Source organism: Eptatretus burgeri, chromosome 2 (genome assembly GCF_056783735.1).
Source record: "Eptatretus burgeri isolate ZD-2024b chromosome 2, Ebu_testis_v1, whole genome shotgun sequence".
NCBI lineage: Eukaryota > Metazoa > Chordata > Myxini > Myxiniformes > Myxinidae > Eptatretus > Eptatretus burgeri.
The window spans coordinates 56,650,395-56,668,565 of NC_140962.1; the positions used below are offsets into that span (position 1 = coordinate 56,650,395).

At 42.9% G+C, this 18,171-nt stretch overlaps 1 protein-coding gene across 2 annotated transcripts in view; it reads right to left on the reverse strand.

Moving 5' to 3' along the window:
• The window catches only part of LOC147032094 (uncharacterized), a 71,719-nt gene extending 54,921 nt beyond the window's left edge, over positions 1 to 16,798 (reverse strand). Inside the window, exons 1-3 of one of the 2 annotated variants that reach the window (XM_085869397.1) lie at positions 16,695 to 16,798; positions 16,270 to 16,361; positions 13,774 to 13,992 (exon numbers count right to left, since the gene is read on the reverse strand). In XM_085869397.1, coding sequence (XP_085725523.1) covers positions 13,774 to 13,992; positions 16,270 to 16,361; positions 16,695 to 16,760 — 377 coding nt within the window. In that variant the 5' untranslated portion in view covers positions 16,761 to 16,798. Of the gene's footprint in view, positions 1 to 13,242; positions 13,993 to 16,269; positions 16,362 to 16,694 lie in introns of those variants that run through there. The other variant, XM_085869398.1, reaches the window with a different exon arrangement.
• Between the last annotated feature and the right edge of the window lie 1,373 nt (positions 16,799 to 18,171).

An 18,171-nucleotide genomic window follows, 5' to 3' on the forward strand; every position in this document is an offset into this window, starting at 1 on the left:
TCCCAAACGATGCCCGCCAACCACCAAACCACCACAGCAAACCCCCACCACCTTCGCCTATCTCCTTCTACAACCATCGACCACACCACCAGTCAACATCAAACGTCGTGCTGTCCAGGGCCCGTTCGGTAATTGATGCCGAACGCGTCGAGCCGCGGGTACGAATGCGTTCCTCTCAGGGAGAAATTTGGATCAGGAAGGGCTCACGCCCCTTTTTCTGCATCCAATGGGTGAACGCCGGGCGGTATTGCCCTGCCTCCAAGCGCGATGAACGTGGATTCTTTACGAGAGAGAATTCGGATCAAAAGAGGCTCACGCCCCTTTTTGCCATGCCAATGGCTGAACAGAGGGTGGCGTGGCCCCGCCTCCAATCGCGTTTTGATCCTGAAATCTGCATACAGGCTCCTCCTCTGGCCTATAAAGACGCGAGCACAAGGCGACTTGCGCAGTTCAGTTGCAGTTGCAGTTTCAGTTTGGGTCGAGTGCAGTTCAGTTCGGGCTGCTCGAGTGCAGTTCAGTTCGGGCTGGTCGAGTGAAGACGGAGGTCGTCATCGAGGTTGTCGTGTGGGGGTCGCTCGTCTCGTCGTTGGTGCCGTCTCGTCGCGGGATTCGAGCCAGCCAGCCATTCCCCTCGCTTGGCCCTGAGCATCGACAATTCTCCTCTCTCCCATCCACGCTGAGATAGTGCCGGTGGCCCCGTTCCTTCCCCACCCTAACCGTGGTGCCGACAAAACCGTGCTTGCGCGGAGCACGCCGGAGAGGGCTCACCGACCACGCCAGGTGCACGGAGTCGGGGCGCAGCTGCGCGGACATTGCGGCTTGCCCGCCATCGCGTCACGAGGACGCGGGTAAGACCTTCTTGGTCTCGTGGACTTGGCCACTCCTCCAGGATCCACGTACATTTGGTCCACGGACCTGTCTGCCTCCTTGCCTGTGAGGGTGGCTTTCGTTTCCTTTGCTTTTGAGTGAATGCTGTGGCGCCGACCGACAAGTATAATTGTTTAAGTGTTGTAAATAATTATATTCGGTTGTAGCTCTGCATTGTGTTATTGCTTTTGTTGCATTTTGTCTTGACTGTTATAGGTGCATTACTGTATGGCTGTGAATATGTGCTTGTCTGTGTGTGTGTAATAAAGTGATTGCTTGTTGAACTGTTTACCCGTTTTGCTTCGTCTTTTCCCTTGTTTGAAAGTTCCATCTTGCATCACGTAAGGGATTGATAGTGGGTTTAAATCACCCAGTATCGAATCTGAGCCATCGTGGTCGACGATAACTCTGCTCGGTTATCCCTGCAGCATGGAACGAGCTGCTCAAGCGGTTCATGTCCGAAGTTGACATGCGGCGTGGTACAACTCCTCGGTATGCTACTCGTGCGGGTACTTAGCTCTATCTACATTCGGCGATTCACCCTATTTCGCGCGGGTAGAATGCGGACTGGGTTGTGGTGAGGTTAAACCCCCACCCTTGGCTAGCTCCTTTGCGGTAGTTCCAAGAGGGTCACGACTGAATTGTCCGTTCCGGTGGGTGACGTGTCGCGATTTGAGTTACGTGGCCAATCGCACACCCGCGTGCGCGAATTTGCAACACTATATATATATATATATATATATATATATATATATATATATATATATATATATATATATATATATATATATATATATATATATATATACCGTATTTATTCTAATAAAGCCCCCCCCCCTCTTTGAGAAAATTTTCATGTTTCAAGGGTGTCTCTAATAATAGCCCCCCCTCCCCCCTCGCCCGTTACCCTATGTGAAACAATTGAGACAGCTGGAGCCTGTAGAGGGAGCCTGGCCCGCCTGGCCAGGGCGGGACCTGGCTTTGTTGACAGGTGTGTTTGACGGCGGTCACGTCAGTGTGGTGTCGTATTTTGCATAATTTATACCCCTCTACCTTGACAATACTTGTATCTTCATAATAAATCAAATAAATAATAAATAAATAATTGTATGTTTCTAGATTGTCTCTAATAAAGGCCCCCTCCCCTCCTTGATGAAACTGGTATTCCAATAAACGCCCAGGGCTTATATTGGAATTAATACTGTATATACACACACATATATATATTATTTTATTTTATTTTAAAGAAGAGGAAGGCACTTACATATATATATATATATATATATATATATATATATATATATATATATATATATATATATATATATATATATATATATATATTGTAAGCACTTTGTATGAAACGTTAGAGAGCAATGGATTAACACGATCATTAGCTGATTTAGAATCTGGTCCTGGATGCTTCATGAGATTTGGTTGCAAACTCTATGTCTGCATCATCAAAAAATGATGGACATTCAATACAAAACGAAGAACCATTTGGCAATGAAATAATGTTTTTATTTTTTACATTTATCTAAAGCCAAAAGTGGAGCTCACATTTAAATAACATGCAGGAAAAACACATTAGTACAGGGTGGCCACGATGTCTTGTCACCGTGTAAAAATTGTAAAAATTGTGAAATTGCCTTTCTGTGCAGTGTTAATTCGTTTCCTTTTCCCTTTTTCAGATTGAGTGAATGTAACCATGGGTGATGCAAGCAATTACACCATCGAACAACGGATTAGTGTCAGTGTCTGTGTTCTTTGTTATGACAATGATGGAGCACAAACAGATCTACTGGACACTTAAGGCTTGTGTAATATGATGTAAAATGTGTAATAAAGTTAAAGAGTGCTGCTCATGTATCTGGTATAACTTGTAGAACCCTTCAGTGTTGTCAGCTAATATGTAAAAAGGCAATGCCAATTTTACAATGGTGACAAGACATTGTGACCACCCTGCACACGGTGGTATAATTTTAGGTGAATTACAAGGACTTGTGTATGCAATGGACAAATTAATATAGTAAGTACAAGACATTTTAACCTGGTCACTGAGCCTCATGAACCATTGATTCAAACGTGAACGCTGAACAGACCAATGCAAAATTATGTCAGGTGCAGAGCCATAGCTAATGTATCACAATGTTAGTTTTTCTAATTCTCCGAAAAATGATGTTATTATAATTTTAATCATGTCTAATGAAGTACCCTTGCCAGTTATGACTACACAAACTACAACTTTAAGATCAAGACATTTAACTACAAGCTATTTTTTTTAAATGTCTACAATGTCAAGGCTCGTATAAGAGCTAACACACAGAATGTATAACAAGGGGAGCAAGAGACAAGAGGGGTGGGAAAGGGAAGCACAAAACAGTGGTGGGGAACAGAGACATTAGGAGATCTGTGGAAGGTTCAGGGATGGGGTGGGGTACATGGGGTAAACAAGATGGACACTACAGGGACTTTCAAGGAGGAAAGCTGGGAATTTGAAGGAGGTGGGTTTGGGGTGGATTAACGGGGGTAGAAAAGATCATGGTTTTGGATGGGGGGATATTGGAGATGGTGGTGAACAGCTATTTTGAAAAACTGGAGGGAAGAGTGAGATTGAAGAGAGTGTGAGAGTTTGTTCCAAAGGCAGGAACAAAGAGGAATAAAAGAATAAAGGTGAGCAATGATTCTTGATTTTGTTAGTTTTACCAGAAGGGGATTACTGGTGGACCTTGAGTCCTGCGGAAATATGGGTGGGACAGATAGCAGACAGAGCGGGGGGGGGGGGCGAGGCTGGAGAACAGATGGTGGAAGACAGAAAGACCACCGATCTGCCTATGGTGAGAGGGTGAGAGAACCAAAGACAGCCACATCGCGGGAGATACTATTGATCCTAATTGCCTTGGTTTCCACAGCGTGAAGCTAAGAAAGGTGAGAGGTGGGAGCACCAATCCAAAGTGGAGAGCATTACTCCATCAGGCTGCAGATGACAGCTTTGTACATGGTCAGGAGCTCAAATGTGCCAAGGAAGGACTTTGCACAACAGAGGATGCCCAGTCAGTGACAGGCTTTGGAGGCCAGCTTGGAAATGTGGCTTTCCCAGGAAAGATCTTGGCATAGCAGGTAGTGAGGCCCAAAAGTTTGAATGAAGGGACTTCTTCAAGAGGATTGTTGAGAAAGTAGATGGGGGGGTGGGGGGGAAGGGTTTCCATACAGTCCTTTCGCAAAGACATAGAGTGTGAGATTTTTCAGGATTGAAAGACATGTTCCATGTGTTGGACCAGCTTGTGATTTTATCCAGATCTGCAGAGAGTGAAGAAGGTGCTGCTTGTCGGTCTTTGGGGTGACATTGTACGGCAGAGGGTGGAGTCATCAGCAAAATGATAAAGAGGATTTTCCAGAGAGTTGGAGAGATCATGATGAAAACCAGAAAAAATCACAGGGCCCAGAACACTGCCTTGAAGAAATCTTGTCCAAATCGCAAGTCACGACTTGGACAATTGTTGTCCATTGTCCACGGCGTGATTTACATGCCATTGCGTTACATTTTCATACTTTTTGTGTATTTTTACTAGAGAATGCTTTTGATATGTCCTTAATTATCTGAAGCTAGCCAAACACATAGATGCTTTGTCCAGATCAATCCCAGGTGATATATTCAAGAGCAATTAACACATTCATGGTATTATCACCAGCGATGCAAGATTGCACTGGCACAAATCTCAAGAGCTTTCCATGTGAATCACAAATGCATTGACCTTATTTCCAGTTTCTAATTAGTCTGCTGTTTACAACCCTTTAAAAACCGAAAGTAATCAGATCTTTTTGATGGCTGATAAACACATAACTCTTCTAAGTTGTCCAACTCACCCTGCGGTGAGAGAATAACCAGACTCAGTGATTTAATTGTTCGTTCAAGCATCCACTCTGAGTCTGGGAGGTTGATGGTTTGAGCACTGGCTGAGTTATAACAAAGGCTTTACAAATGTAGGTCCTGTCTCCTTATTTGACACACATTATTTAAAAGGATAGAGCACGGAAAACAACCATAAGTTGGCAATTATGGCACAGGGTTCAAAGACCTTATGCCCACCCCCTGTGGTCCAGTTCCTTGTAAGGGAACTCATATTGTTATGTTAACATATGTCCTATTCAGGAACAAAGCATGTCCTTTCGTCAGTGCCGGTCAAGGGGTGATGCATTTCGGTAAAATAAGTTAATTGTGGGCAAGTCCCATGTGACATACTTGGCTGTATGTGATGAACCCAAGACAACTTTTGGGCAAAGTCCCAGCAACATTGAGTTAAACTACCTAAGACTAGCACAGAAAAATCTCCTAGGTGTGTAGACAGATTTATATAGGCTTGTTACTTTTGACACTTTCTCATTGTCTTGAGCTGAGCAGAACATCGGTGTTTCCAGAAAATAAGTTGTGGATTCCCATTTCAAATTTGTATCAAAATCGTTGCTCATTCTAGCAAGGAACTAGTGGTCTGCGTTGGTTCAAGAGAATATAAACATGAGAAATAAAATTGTTAGAGTTATTCTCTGAAAAGGATCAAAAAATGCTGGCTGACGTTTCGAGCTTTACCCGACGTGAGAGAAAAAGAGGAAGCTTTTGGGGAAAGGATAAAGCCTGAAATGTTAGCTATGTGATATTGGATTACATGACATTAATGAAGTAATCATTATTTTCATGAAACTTTTTTAGCTTTTGATATCTCAATGTTTTTAGAAATATTATACAAAATCACAGCAGAACATCTTGCTATTCCTCACACAACTTTCACCAAATCCATATCAAATGGTCCTCATATATATCGTCACCCTCATAGCAAAAGTGCCTGAGTCATTTTTTCTAGTTTTTGAGATTTTCTGCCGAAATCAATTCTTGTGTCAATTGCCACACGTGTCAAAATGCCAAAGTCATTGGTGTAATTCCTAAGTCTAAGTCATAATGAAGATTTGCTGCAGTTTTTTGTGTTTTTCTCAAAACTGGAAAAAATGACCTCGGCACTGTTTTATGAGGGTAACGATATGGAATTTCCTTGTGCTGTCTGTCAAATGGACATTAAGAACATTCTAATCCAAATTGAAAGCTCACCACTGTTGTGATGCCTCCCACCCTCTTCTCCATTATAACCCCTGTTCGACTTCGTCCTAAATGGGGGTTTATGGATTGGGTGTCATCTGTCCAAGCGTCCGTCCATCTGCAACCATTTCTCTGTCATGTATGGACCAATTTTTTTCAAACTTTGGACAAAAACAATATATGAATGTGCGTGTGTTTGTGTGTATATATATATATATATATATATATATATATATATATATATATATATATATATATATATATATGTCTTTTTTTGAGATCTGATCTAAGATGGCTGATTGGTGGCCATTTTAGTTGTAAAAAACCCAATGGTGAACACGTCCTCAACCATTTGTCAGACATGCATTCACCAATCTTGTTCAAACTTGGCACAAAGATAACGAATGATGGCAAATAGATAATGAATGATGGCACGTCATTGTTTTTCTAGATCAGTTCCAAGATGGCTGACTGACGGCCATTTGGTTACTTAAACGTGTCCCCAACCATTTCTTGAACATGCATTGTCCAATTTTGTTCAAACTTGGCAAATGTTACATGTCACAAATGTTCTTCCATGTCAGATGACGACGAAAGTCAGTTGTGCAAACACAAAAAATCTTGTAAATGTGGGATAGACCTTTAACTCCACACAACAAAATTATTGAAATCATCAGGGCTATGGCATTGTGTGTCTTTTTCTCCTTGCTTTTCTTACTTTCATTTGTCCTTTACTTCATACCTCTTACCTATATAAGTAGCTGTGTGTCTCTATGGTTTGCTAGTTTTATTTCTCCTTTTGCATTTAGAATGTAAACTCTTTTAGAACAATGACTTCTTTCACTTGTACCTATTCAATCATTTTGGTTTTATGTCTTTTGTTATGTTTAAATTAAACTGAAGAAGACTCCTTGATGATGATGAAAGGTTTTAAAGTAAATAAGTGATTGCTTTGGTGAGTAGATGATGATATTTACCATGGCTTGCTGCAAATACTAGTCCTTAAACAGCCCCAATTATTCCCTCCTTGTCATAGAGTCGACCAAGGATGTTCAAAGTGATTCAATGTTTCGCACAAAGATAAAGAATGATGGCTTACATATGCATGTCATTGTTTTTCGAGATCAGATCCAAGATGGCCGACTGGCAGCCATTTTGTTACTTAAACGTGTCTCCAACCATTTCTTGAACATGCACGGTCTGATTCGGGTATGTGATTCATTCAAGTATGTTTTCATTCATTCATTCGGGTATGTGGCATTTTTGGGTGTGCGAGTCATTCAAGCCATTTTTGGGTATGCAAATCATTCAAGCCTTTGTCGGGTATGTGGGTCATTCAAGCCTTTTGGGGGTATGGAGTCCTTCAAGCTTTTATCCGGTACGTACTTTCTGTGACGTATGTTTGTAGTTTTTAGTTTTATTAAGCTACCAATAGAAATGCATATATACATATATATATATATATATATATATATATATATATATATATATATATATATATATGTGTGTAGGTCAGGTATGGGAGCATGTGCCAGAACAGCGCGTCGCTGCGTCCACTTTCCGCCGGTACTCCAGGGGCCTCCGTCTGGCCATCCCCCAGGCAGATGCCAGGCCCATCCCCATCTCCTTGAGATGATGGTCAACCTGCTGCAACCATGAGGCACGTGGTCGGCCCACTGGCCTCCTCCACTCATGAGACTCGCTCGCTGAGAGAATCTGGTGAGCAGGATCAGCGTCAGGAAAACGAGCCACATGTCCATACAGCCGCAGCTGACGCTCACGGACTATGCAGGTAACAAATCTCATCCGAGTCTCTCTCAGCAACCGCTCGTTGGACACAAAATCCGACCAGCGATAGCCAAGGATTCTCCGAAGAGACCTGGTACCAAAGGAATTAAGTCTCCGTCTCAGATCCTTGGTCAAAGTCCAAGTCTCGCACCCATAGAGCAAGACTGGAAGTACCAAGGACCTGAAGACTCGGACTTTCGTCCTCCCGCACAGGTACCGGCAGCGCCACACCCCATGATCCAGTGAATCCATGACTCCCCAGGCCCGACCCAGACGTCTATTGACCTCCGGCTCACAACCTGCGGAGACATGAATATCACTGCCAAGGTAAGTGAATCTATCCACGACCTCAACATCCTCACCACAAACAGACACAGACAGGACAGCAGCATCCAAGATGTCACCGAAAGCCTGGATCTTTGTTTTGACCCAAGAAATCCGTAATCCCAACGGCTCCGACTCCTCATTCAGCACCTCGAGGGCCCCCAAGAGGATGTCTAAAGTCTCCGCAAAGATGACTGCATCATCCGCAAAATCAAGGTCCGAGATCTTGACATTGCCAAACGATGCACCGCAACTTGATCTCTCCGACATCCTCCCAAAAATCCAGTCCATACAAGTGCTGAAAAGTGTGGGGGCAAGTACACATCCCTGACGAACTCCAGTAACAACTGGAAATAAGTCAGAGGCGGTACCACCACACTTCACAGCACTCTCAGTACCAGAGTAGAGTTCAGACATCAGATCGATCAGTTTCGGTGGCACCCCATGAAGACCAAGAATCCTCCAGAGGACATCCCGATTCACTGAATCGAACGCTTTACAGAGATCAACATAGGCTGCAAGCAGCCCCTGCCGAAACTCTCGTCTGCGTTCAGTGAGGACACGAAGAGCAAGGATACGGTCAATCGTTGACCTCTTTGGTGTAAAGCCTGACTGCTCTGGACGCTGGTGCTCAAGCAGATGGTGGCGAACCCTATCAAGAATTATCCGAGCAAAGACCTTGCCCGGCACTGAGAGCAGCGTCACCCCTCGGTAGTTGTTGCAGTCTTGGCGATCACCCTTCCCTTTCCAGAGAGGGACAACAAGGCCCCTCTTCCAGTCAGTTGGGATGATGCCTGTGTTCCAGGCAGAGCACAAAACTGCATGCAACGACGCGAGTGCAGCATTTCCACCAGCCTTGAGAAGTTCAGCATGGATGCCACAGATCCCTGGAGCTTTGCCCCGTTTCAACTGGTTCACCGCAGCCCGTGTTTCCACAAGCGATGGTGGACCACAGTTGATTCGAGGGTCAGCAACAGGGATTGTAACACCCTTGACGTCCAACTCGACAGCTGGGGGATCAGCCTGGTATAACCGCTCAAAGTAACCGGCCCAGCGGGCCTTCACTTCAGACTCCTCTGTCAAGAGCCTACCACTCTCTGCTCGAACTGCAGTGCTCCGAGGGATGGGCTTGGATGAACGTAATGCGCGAATTCCCCTGTAAGCGGGACGAGAATCACCTGTCCACAGGTGATGCTCTACCCCCTCACAGATTCCTCGCACATAGGCCTCCTTGTCCACCCTCAGTGCACGTACAGTTTTACGCCTCAGCTCCCTGAACAGCTCAGCTCTGCCATTCAGCCTGGCCCTGCGACTCTGGTCAATGGTATCCAGTGTCCCTTGAGAGACAAAATTCTTCTTTGCCCTGCGGTGAACTCCAAGTCATCCACCGGCAACATCAAGGAGGGTGGTCTTGAAGGTGCTCCACAACTCTTCAGGACCCCCCAAAGCACCCAGACCCCCCAAGTGTCCACTCAGCCTGTTCGCAAACTCCTCAGCTACTCTCTCATCCCTGAGCTTGGCAACATCCAGCCTAGGCTGGGATGGTACCATTCTCCAGGATTTAAGGTGCAGCTTTAGAGTTGCTACAACAAGCCTGTGGTCAGTATTGAGGAACTGAGCACTCCGGTAGACCCTGCAGTTCTGGATCATCCTCCAACGACCGTCAATGAGGACATGGTCAATCTCCTTTGCCACACCGCCAGCGTTGGAATACCAAGTCCAGCGATGAGCTTGCGGGCGCTGAAACCATGAACCAGCCACCCTAAATCCATGACTTCTTGCAAAGTCAAGGAACTTAGTGCTATTCTGGTTCATAGTTCCTGACCCATGGGGACCAACACACACCTCATAACCATCCCTATCAGTTCCAGTCGATGCATTGAAATCCCCCAAGACTAGAAGTGTATCTCGTCTGGGGCACTGATCAACCACAGACTCGAGTGTGGCGTAGAATGCATCCTTCACGGTAAGATCACTCGCCTCAGTCGGAGCATAAATAGAGACCAGGGAAATGACACCTAAGGAGTGACGAATCCTTAATCTCATAATACGCTCGTTGACCGGTGTTACCTCAATTATCATTGGGGTCAGCTTATTGGACACAGCTACAGCAACTCCTTGGGTATGGTAACCATCAGAGCGACCAGACCAATAGTAGGTGTAACCACCCACCATTATCTCGCCGCAATCCGGTCTCCGAACCTCAGAGAGAGCTGCAATCCCGATGTCCAAACGCTTGAGCTCAGATGATAACAGAGACAGGTGATCATCCTCTCTTAGGGATAGGACATTCCAGGCACCCACCCGAAGGGACCGCCTCAGGTTAACCCAAGGAGACCGCCGTCTGGTGGACGACACCTCAGCACCACTCCGACACACTCTCCCGCAATCTGACCCAGGGATGTTACCCCGTGGTTTCCCTCCTATCAAAGATTGGGGGTCCCGAAGGCTTTGCCCCAATCCCGTCATCCGGTGAGCTGCCCTGCGAAGGGAAGCTGCACAGGAGGTACTCCCACGGAGTGGGTTTTCAGATTTTTTGCGTTTTTGCGTTTTGCGGAATGAAGCGTTTTACGGTGGCTGGAGTGCAAATCCTGCCACCAACCTCCTAATAAGAAGTAACCCAACTGCAGGAGGACGTCCGCAGACACAGTTGGGCACTAGATATGGATGGCCGTTGGCTCACAAGGAGCTCCTCCGCCCTTTGACAGGTTTTGTTTTTAATCCTGCTGGGTGTCCATATCCAAACACCCTCCTCACCAGAAAACCTGGTGGGGGAGACGGTTTAGTCGCCGACAACCCGACCATGGAACAGGTTTGTACAGGTTTACATGGTACCTGTAGCAGGTCACAGATCGAACCTGACCTGACAATATGTGTGTAAATATATATATATATATATATATATATATATATATATATATATGTATATATGTATATATATATGTATATATATATATATATATATATATATATATATATATATATATATATATATGTATATATATATATATATATATATATATATATATATATATATATATATATATATATATATATATATATATATATATATATATATATATATATATATATATATATATATATATATATATATATATATATATATATATATATATATATATATATATATATATATATATATATATATATATATATATATATATATATATATATATACATATATGTACAAGCCAGTTGGCGAGATGGGTGATCGCTATATCATTGCATACTAGTCATACAGTTTTTGACGGATCGGGCTGAAAATTTTTGACAAAGAGTTAGAACATAATGCGCATAAAATCGCGGAAGCCGATTTTTGATTTTCAAAAAATATTTTTCGGATTTTTTTCAAAATTTTCAAAGTCCCGTTGCTAGGCAACGGTGGTGTCCATAGAAACGGTGCTCAAACGCATACAACTAGATCCAGGTATGAACCTACCAGTCAAGTTTCATCAAGATCGGTTGACTCCTCTGGCCTCCAGAGCTATCCGTTACATACAGACAGAGGGAAAACCTGAGAATAACGGTAGTCTTGCGACCACCCAAAATATATATATATATATATATATATATATATATATATATATATATATATATATATATATATATATATATATATATATATAAATGTATATATTTATATATATATATATATATATATATATATATATATATATATATATATATATATATATATATATATATATATATATATATATATATATATATATATATATAGTGTTACGGAAATGGCCCTTACGGGAATACTAAATATAGAATTAGCTCAGTTCTCCCATTATATTCATGTATAGATAGGTTGTGTGGTATAAGGGACAATGTGTGTGTCGGGAGGTATAACAGACTGTTTTTGTGTTCGTGCTATGGTGGTGAAACGACTGAAATGAGAGATTGCTATTATTCCTCCCTCATTCCGGAATAGGCCCCTCCCAGTCGGCTGAGAGGAGCGGCCTCGAGCGAGGGGTGTGGCCTGGACAGGAAGTGACGCGAGGGGGAGGAGCCTTTGGTCAGGATGTCGAAGGAGCTCGCGTGTCGAGGCGAGAGAGAAAAGAAAAAGGCAGTGGTGAATCGACCGGCAGAGAAAGCGGAACCTGCACATCGATTCACCTCACGACTTGAAGGAGAAAAGAAAAGGGGACGAAAGGAGTGCTGTGTGTGAGGAACGGCCGGGTTCTCGAGGCGTGCTCAGAGTCGCTTCGAAACGAGCGAACAAAGGAGGCACCATGTTGGGTCTGCCGGGAGAGACGCTGAACCGACCTGCACCACGGTGATTCGACCGAGAGAGGAACTGAGGGGACGAAGCGGGAGTTGGGCTTCAAGGCGGGAAGGCCGGAGAGGATACGCCGGAGCGTCTGACGGTCCTTACTCACCTCACGGCTCGACACGTTGTAATCCGCCTGTGGAACTCGGACCTCGACTGGGACCTTGTATGGAGAACAGGCCAGGCCGGGATTCGTGTGCTGAACCCTGGAGAGAGATCGGCGATCTCGCATCGTCGACGTGGCGCGGAGCCGGAGCGCGCTGAGGAGAACCGCGCACGCGGTGACTTGGGAGGGAGCTGGAGTGCTGCGCCACCATTTCTTGCTGTGCGGCACGTTCGAGCGGGAGTTCGAACCCGTGGAAACCCGCTGGTTTTTACGAGCGACCTTCGTGCTTTTGGGACATGGTCCTCTCGTCCATGAGCCATCACCAAGTACTCTGTCTTGTCCTGCATGCATCACATAATGCATGCAGAAAATGAAAGAATGGGGAGGTCAACCATGCTGGGTATGGTTGAGGGAAGAAGAGGAAGAGGGAGACTATGTGTGGGCTGGATGGATTGGGAAAGGCTGCAACCAACCTCTCTCTGTCAGAGCTTTGGGAAGCAGTGCAGGATAGGGATGTTTGAAGAAATCTGATCATGAATGTCACTAGAAGTTGGCCACGACTTGACGGAACTAGTTAACTCGAAATATTTCCTGATAGAGACTACCTTTATGGAAGCAACAATGTGTCAACCAAGTCAATGGACGTTATTGATTATAAAGGATTCTCAACTTTTAATGAGACAAGGTGACCAACTCCACGTTTTGTACCACAGCCAGAAATTTTGCCCAAATGTTTGCTTTTTGAAAAATACAAGGCATAGTCAAGAAGATTTTCAAACTGGGTATTTAATGAAAAGGCAGAACCACAAGTCACATTTTATTTTTCAGTATAGTCTCCCTTGACTTCACGAGTGCACTTATTTAACTTGTCTTTCAAACTCACTTTATACAAGTCTTATACAAGTCTTATACAAGTCTTCCAATTGCTCCTCAAACCATGCCTCAGTCACCTCCTCATCATCCTGAAAATGGCACCCTTGGAGGTGGGACTTCAGGTTTCGAAACAGAAAATAGTCATGAGGCCAGAGCTGGACTATGTGGATGGTGGTTGAGTTGTTTGAAACCACAAGTGTGGAAATTCTCCAACTTATTGTAGGTTGGAGAATTGCATGCTTCCATTGCTTAGGTTTCATCATAGACTCGTCCCAGTGATAAATCCAGGTCTGATCTCACACTTCCACGTGAAATGATAACCTTGGTGCTTATTTATTCGACCATGATACACCAGCCCTCCATAACCAAGTTCTCGACTCAGGCTATACAGTTGCATGGTCAGTGTCGTATGAAAGTTGTGCTCACCGGGGATTATCCTGAAGGCTCTCATGGCCTTGCTTGAGCTCCTTGGCCCACCTTGTTATGGTAGCATATGAAGGGGCATCTGTGCCATACACTTCCACCATGCGTCGATGAGTTTCTGATGCTGTAGAACGTTCTTTGGTTAAGAATTTTATGACACTCCGATGCTCAATGTTTCGAAAATCTGTAATTTTCTCAGATGCCTTACTTGAAACCATCACCCTGAAACAGAAAATGGTATCATATTAGTCAAATGAAATGAAACAAATAAACAAGCATTCATTCTACTTTGTGTTACCAAAAAATTAGAACCTGCTATATTGCCTTACCCCTGAATTTCAAATCTTATAGACACCCCTCGTGCATCGGCATCTTTAATGTCTGATAAGTTTACGTATTTTATTCTTTCTGGTGTTCCACCAGAAGGCAGGTTCAGTTCTGCCAATGTAGCATCACAGCAAAGAATACCCTTTTTTGCCCTTTTTGTTTGTCTGCCCTTTTTTATCCACAAGAGAGAGGCTCAAGCAAGAGCAAGGTCAATTGACAGTGTGGTAGCACAGCAACAATTGAGCACAACTGGCGAAGGGGATGAACAAACAGGAAAGGAACAGAGGAAACACTGGACTCAGCAAGGAAGATTGTTGAGTTAGGAAGGATTAATAGGGGTAATGAAAATCATTGGTTGAGATGGGGGTTGACACAAGGTGGGAGTGCAATGCCACCTTGGAACTATGGAAGGAAGAATGAGACAGAACAACCTCGAGAAGGCAGTTCAATAGATGCCTTTCAAGTGGACCTCAGACAAGAATTTGAATTTTGGCCACTGTGCCTGTAATAGCTTGCCGACTCTTTGGGAAGGACGCCGTGGATGGTACTCCCATTTTAATGTCCATCCGAGGAATGGTGCACACATTGATGAATTGCCCACCCTTCCTGTGAAACACCTGGATGATGGTTTCTGGCTGGGTCGAGATTCAAACCCAGGCATGATAGCTCAGAGGCAAGTAATCTGACAGCACACCCAACTTAACAGTTCCTCCATGAAATAGGGCACTCCTCGAGAAAAGTACATCCTTGAAATCACAATTCGATACCAAGGTTGCTTTGACTGAGCTACCCTGTCTTTACACTCAACTTACCAATTATCCCAATCAAATTTCCATTATGATTACTTCGGTTGTTTGAAAATCTTCAAACGTTTGATCACAATAGGCCAGAGTTTTTGAAGGTTACTCCAAAAGCAAAAGAAAATAGTTTGCCTTTAGAATGTGATTAAGTGTTCAACACAAGATGGAATGACTCACTCACGACAAAACTTTGTGAAAATATCAAATCACAAAGCATGTTTCAAGGAGTCAAAAATCTACGATTGCTAAAGGGCTTGCCAATAACATTTAATTGTCGCTTCATGAATTCCATTAGTAGTTGCAAGGTTTGAAGCAATCATGTTTGCAGTGACCAGTACTTGCACATGACTGTGCCCAATTCAGTGCCAAAGGTGACGAGCACAAAATCACAATCGACCTTTACCCCCTCGTCATGTAGGCGACCACTTGAGCATTTTCAGCATCTGTGATTGCTGTCAACATAGCCAAGGACATTAAACCCCTCTCAAGGTGTTGTACATTCTCTCCTCTCCATCTGACCACAATTTTTGGATTGCATGGTTGACAACAGCTACGGTATTAACAATATATCGCCGTCATCTGCTCTGTGAACCATTACAGTCTAATCTCTCTTAATTTTTAAATGTCTTTCACGTTTTCTTTCTGCCTTTCTTTTTTCATCGATTGTTGTTGGTTTGTTTGTGCTGTATACAGATGATTAACAAAGTAGATGTTTACACTGAGAGTGGTCCTGACTGGACTGAGACTTAAAGGTCTTACTAGAAGGAATTGAATCAACAGTGTCAATTCACCAAAATTTAAAAAAACCCAATGGTTTAAAGCTGGCCACCATTGTGAAGAACGAACATCCTTACATTCGTTGCCAGTGATACTCAACCGTAAAATGCTAGGTTGGATTTAACAATGACTCAAAGAGACTCTGAAAGACATTTCCAGCAATGGCAGGTCAATGAAGCGTAAGTGACGGATGAGAAATGTCAAGGAAAATGTCACTTTTTAAGAGGACTTTTCAGCGGATGGCCATTAACTTCAAACTAGCAGCCACCTGGGTATAGTACTGTGGCGTCCTGACCATCAGAACAATGGGACGTGTTTCAAATATGTCAAAGCCCGAAACCTCCTCTATATCATATCAAATCAAAACATTTGGCACATTCTCTGTAACGTTCTCCAAATCCTCTTACAGGTGACTCAGTGTAAAAATAAATAATGGATATAATACAAATATGAGTTATCTTAAAAGGAACTTGAACACAATAGAGTTTCCTTCCAAGGAAGGAGCCATTAGGCCCATCAAGCCTGCACTATGGTTGTTTATCCATGCTCGATCCTTTCTAAATGTTGATCATCAAGGAAAGGAAGCAGCACATACCATTTTAGAGATATTTGGTGTGACTCCACCAAGGTTTGAATCACCACCTTCCGAGATTCAGAAAACATTCTCCAACCATCATCCCACCAAGTCTGGTGAAAAGGGAAAGTGATAATGGAGGTTTTAATGCCAGAGCCCTAAAGGTACAAAACATTGTGCTTCAAAAAAACAGAAAGAATACCCATGCAGATAAACGGCGCAGCTAGCCCGTTCACAACTACACCGAGTCTACATGTCGAAAATCATAGGGAGCAGCGCATTTCACAGGCAGTACAGTAGTAACAGAAGAGAAGACGGGCATGATTCGCCCACTGGAGGCGACAACATGAGTTATTGCAGTTGACAGCTTCCTGCCGTGGGCGAGGATAATTTGGGCTAACCGTGAACCACAGAAGATCCTGCAACATGGTAGGAATGCTGATAACCTCATGCTCCGTCGCAGGGATGAGCCTCAGTCGTCTGTACTCGACCCAATCTGAACACGCACGCATTGCACTCCCGAACAGGACCTTACCATGGGTCCACCCACATTCCTGACAAAACCAACAAAGGTTTATGATACACCAATAAAAATAGCAGACTAGTATGGAACGCACAGACTTCGATGTAGTGTGCATAATCGTTAGCCATTGTTTGTGTATCTCAACAATCGTGAAAGTTTTTCTTTTACTTAATAATAAAAAGAACAAATTTATTGTTTTGTCAAAAGATGCATTACCTTGTTTTAATTTAATAAGTGTCAGTTGTTTGTACATTGTCTAATTTATAATTGTTCTTCAATGAGTGATTTGGTTCTCCAGACAATATTGTTTTTGCTGTTCCATCACGTTACAATATTTGTTTTTGGATGTCAACACACATCTCAAACCTTGAGCTTTCTATTTTATAACATATCTATATATCTATATTATAAAAGAAGCCGTGTCTGTGTGTCTGTCGGTTTTCCATGTTATAACTTGAGAACAGATTAACGGATTTCAATAAATCCAACGACGGTGAATTCAGGGAACTCCTGGGAAGGTTTGGGATGGATCTTCTTCTTCTTCTTCTTCTTCTTCTTCTTCTTCTTCTTCTTTTTCTTTTTCTTTTTCTTTTTCTTTTTCTTTTTCTTTTTCTTTTTCTTTTTCTTTTTCTTTTTCTTTTTCTTTTTCTTCTTCTTTTTCTTTTCCTTTGTCTTTATCTTTATCTTTATCTTTTTCTTCTTCTTTATCTTTATCTTTATCTTTATCTTTTTCTTCTTCTTTTTCTTTTTCTTTTTCTTTTTCTTTTTCTTTTTCTTTTTCTTCTTCTTCTTTTGCTTTTTCTTCTTCCCCTATTGATTAGACATCACAGCAAAGATTGGTATTTCTGTCAGCGAAGCCATGGGTCTTATATTCCAGTGTATAATATATAAAGCTCATTCTAACCACTGATTCACTGCCTCATATTAAAGATCGGCACCTTCTGGATGACGTAGAAAGCTGAAGTTTTGTGTGCTGATGGATATCGAAGCCAGTACACCAGGAAAAATCACAGAACTTCGGAAAGCATCCGTAAATGAAAATATAAACAAATGAAAATAAGTAAATGAAAAAAATTAATGCAAGTGAGCAACCCAAGACAATGGGGGAAGCACAGATCTTTATTGCTTACAATGTGAAAGCATCCCCCACTAGTATAGTACTGGCCTACCTTGCTAACTAATGCTAGATGCAACAACTATTATTACATAGTCAGCTATCCTCAGATTTCATTAGTATCAGGCAAAAGATAAGATAAATCGAAATAGGAATCTCAAAATGTAAGATCAACTGCTTTTAGGTCAATTTAAACAAAGTAATTTTTATAAATACAGCTATGAACTTCACAAAGAGTTGCATGTCAATATAGTAACTCACAAAAATAAGTCACATGGTTAGAATT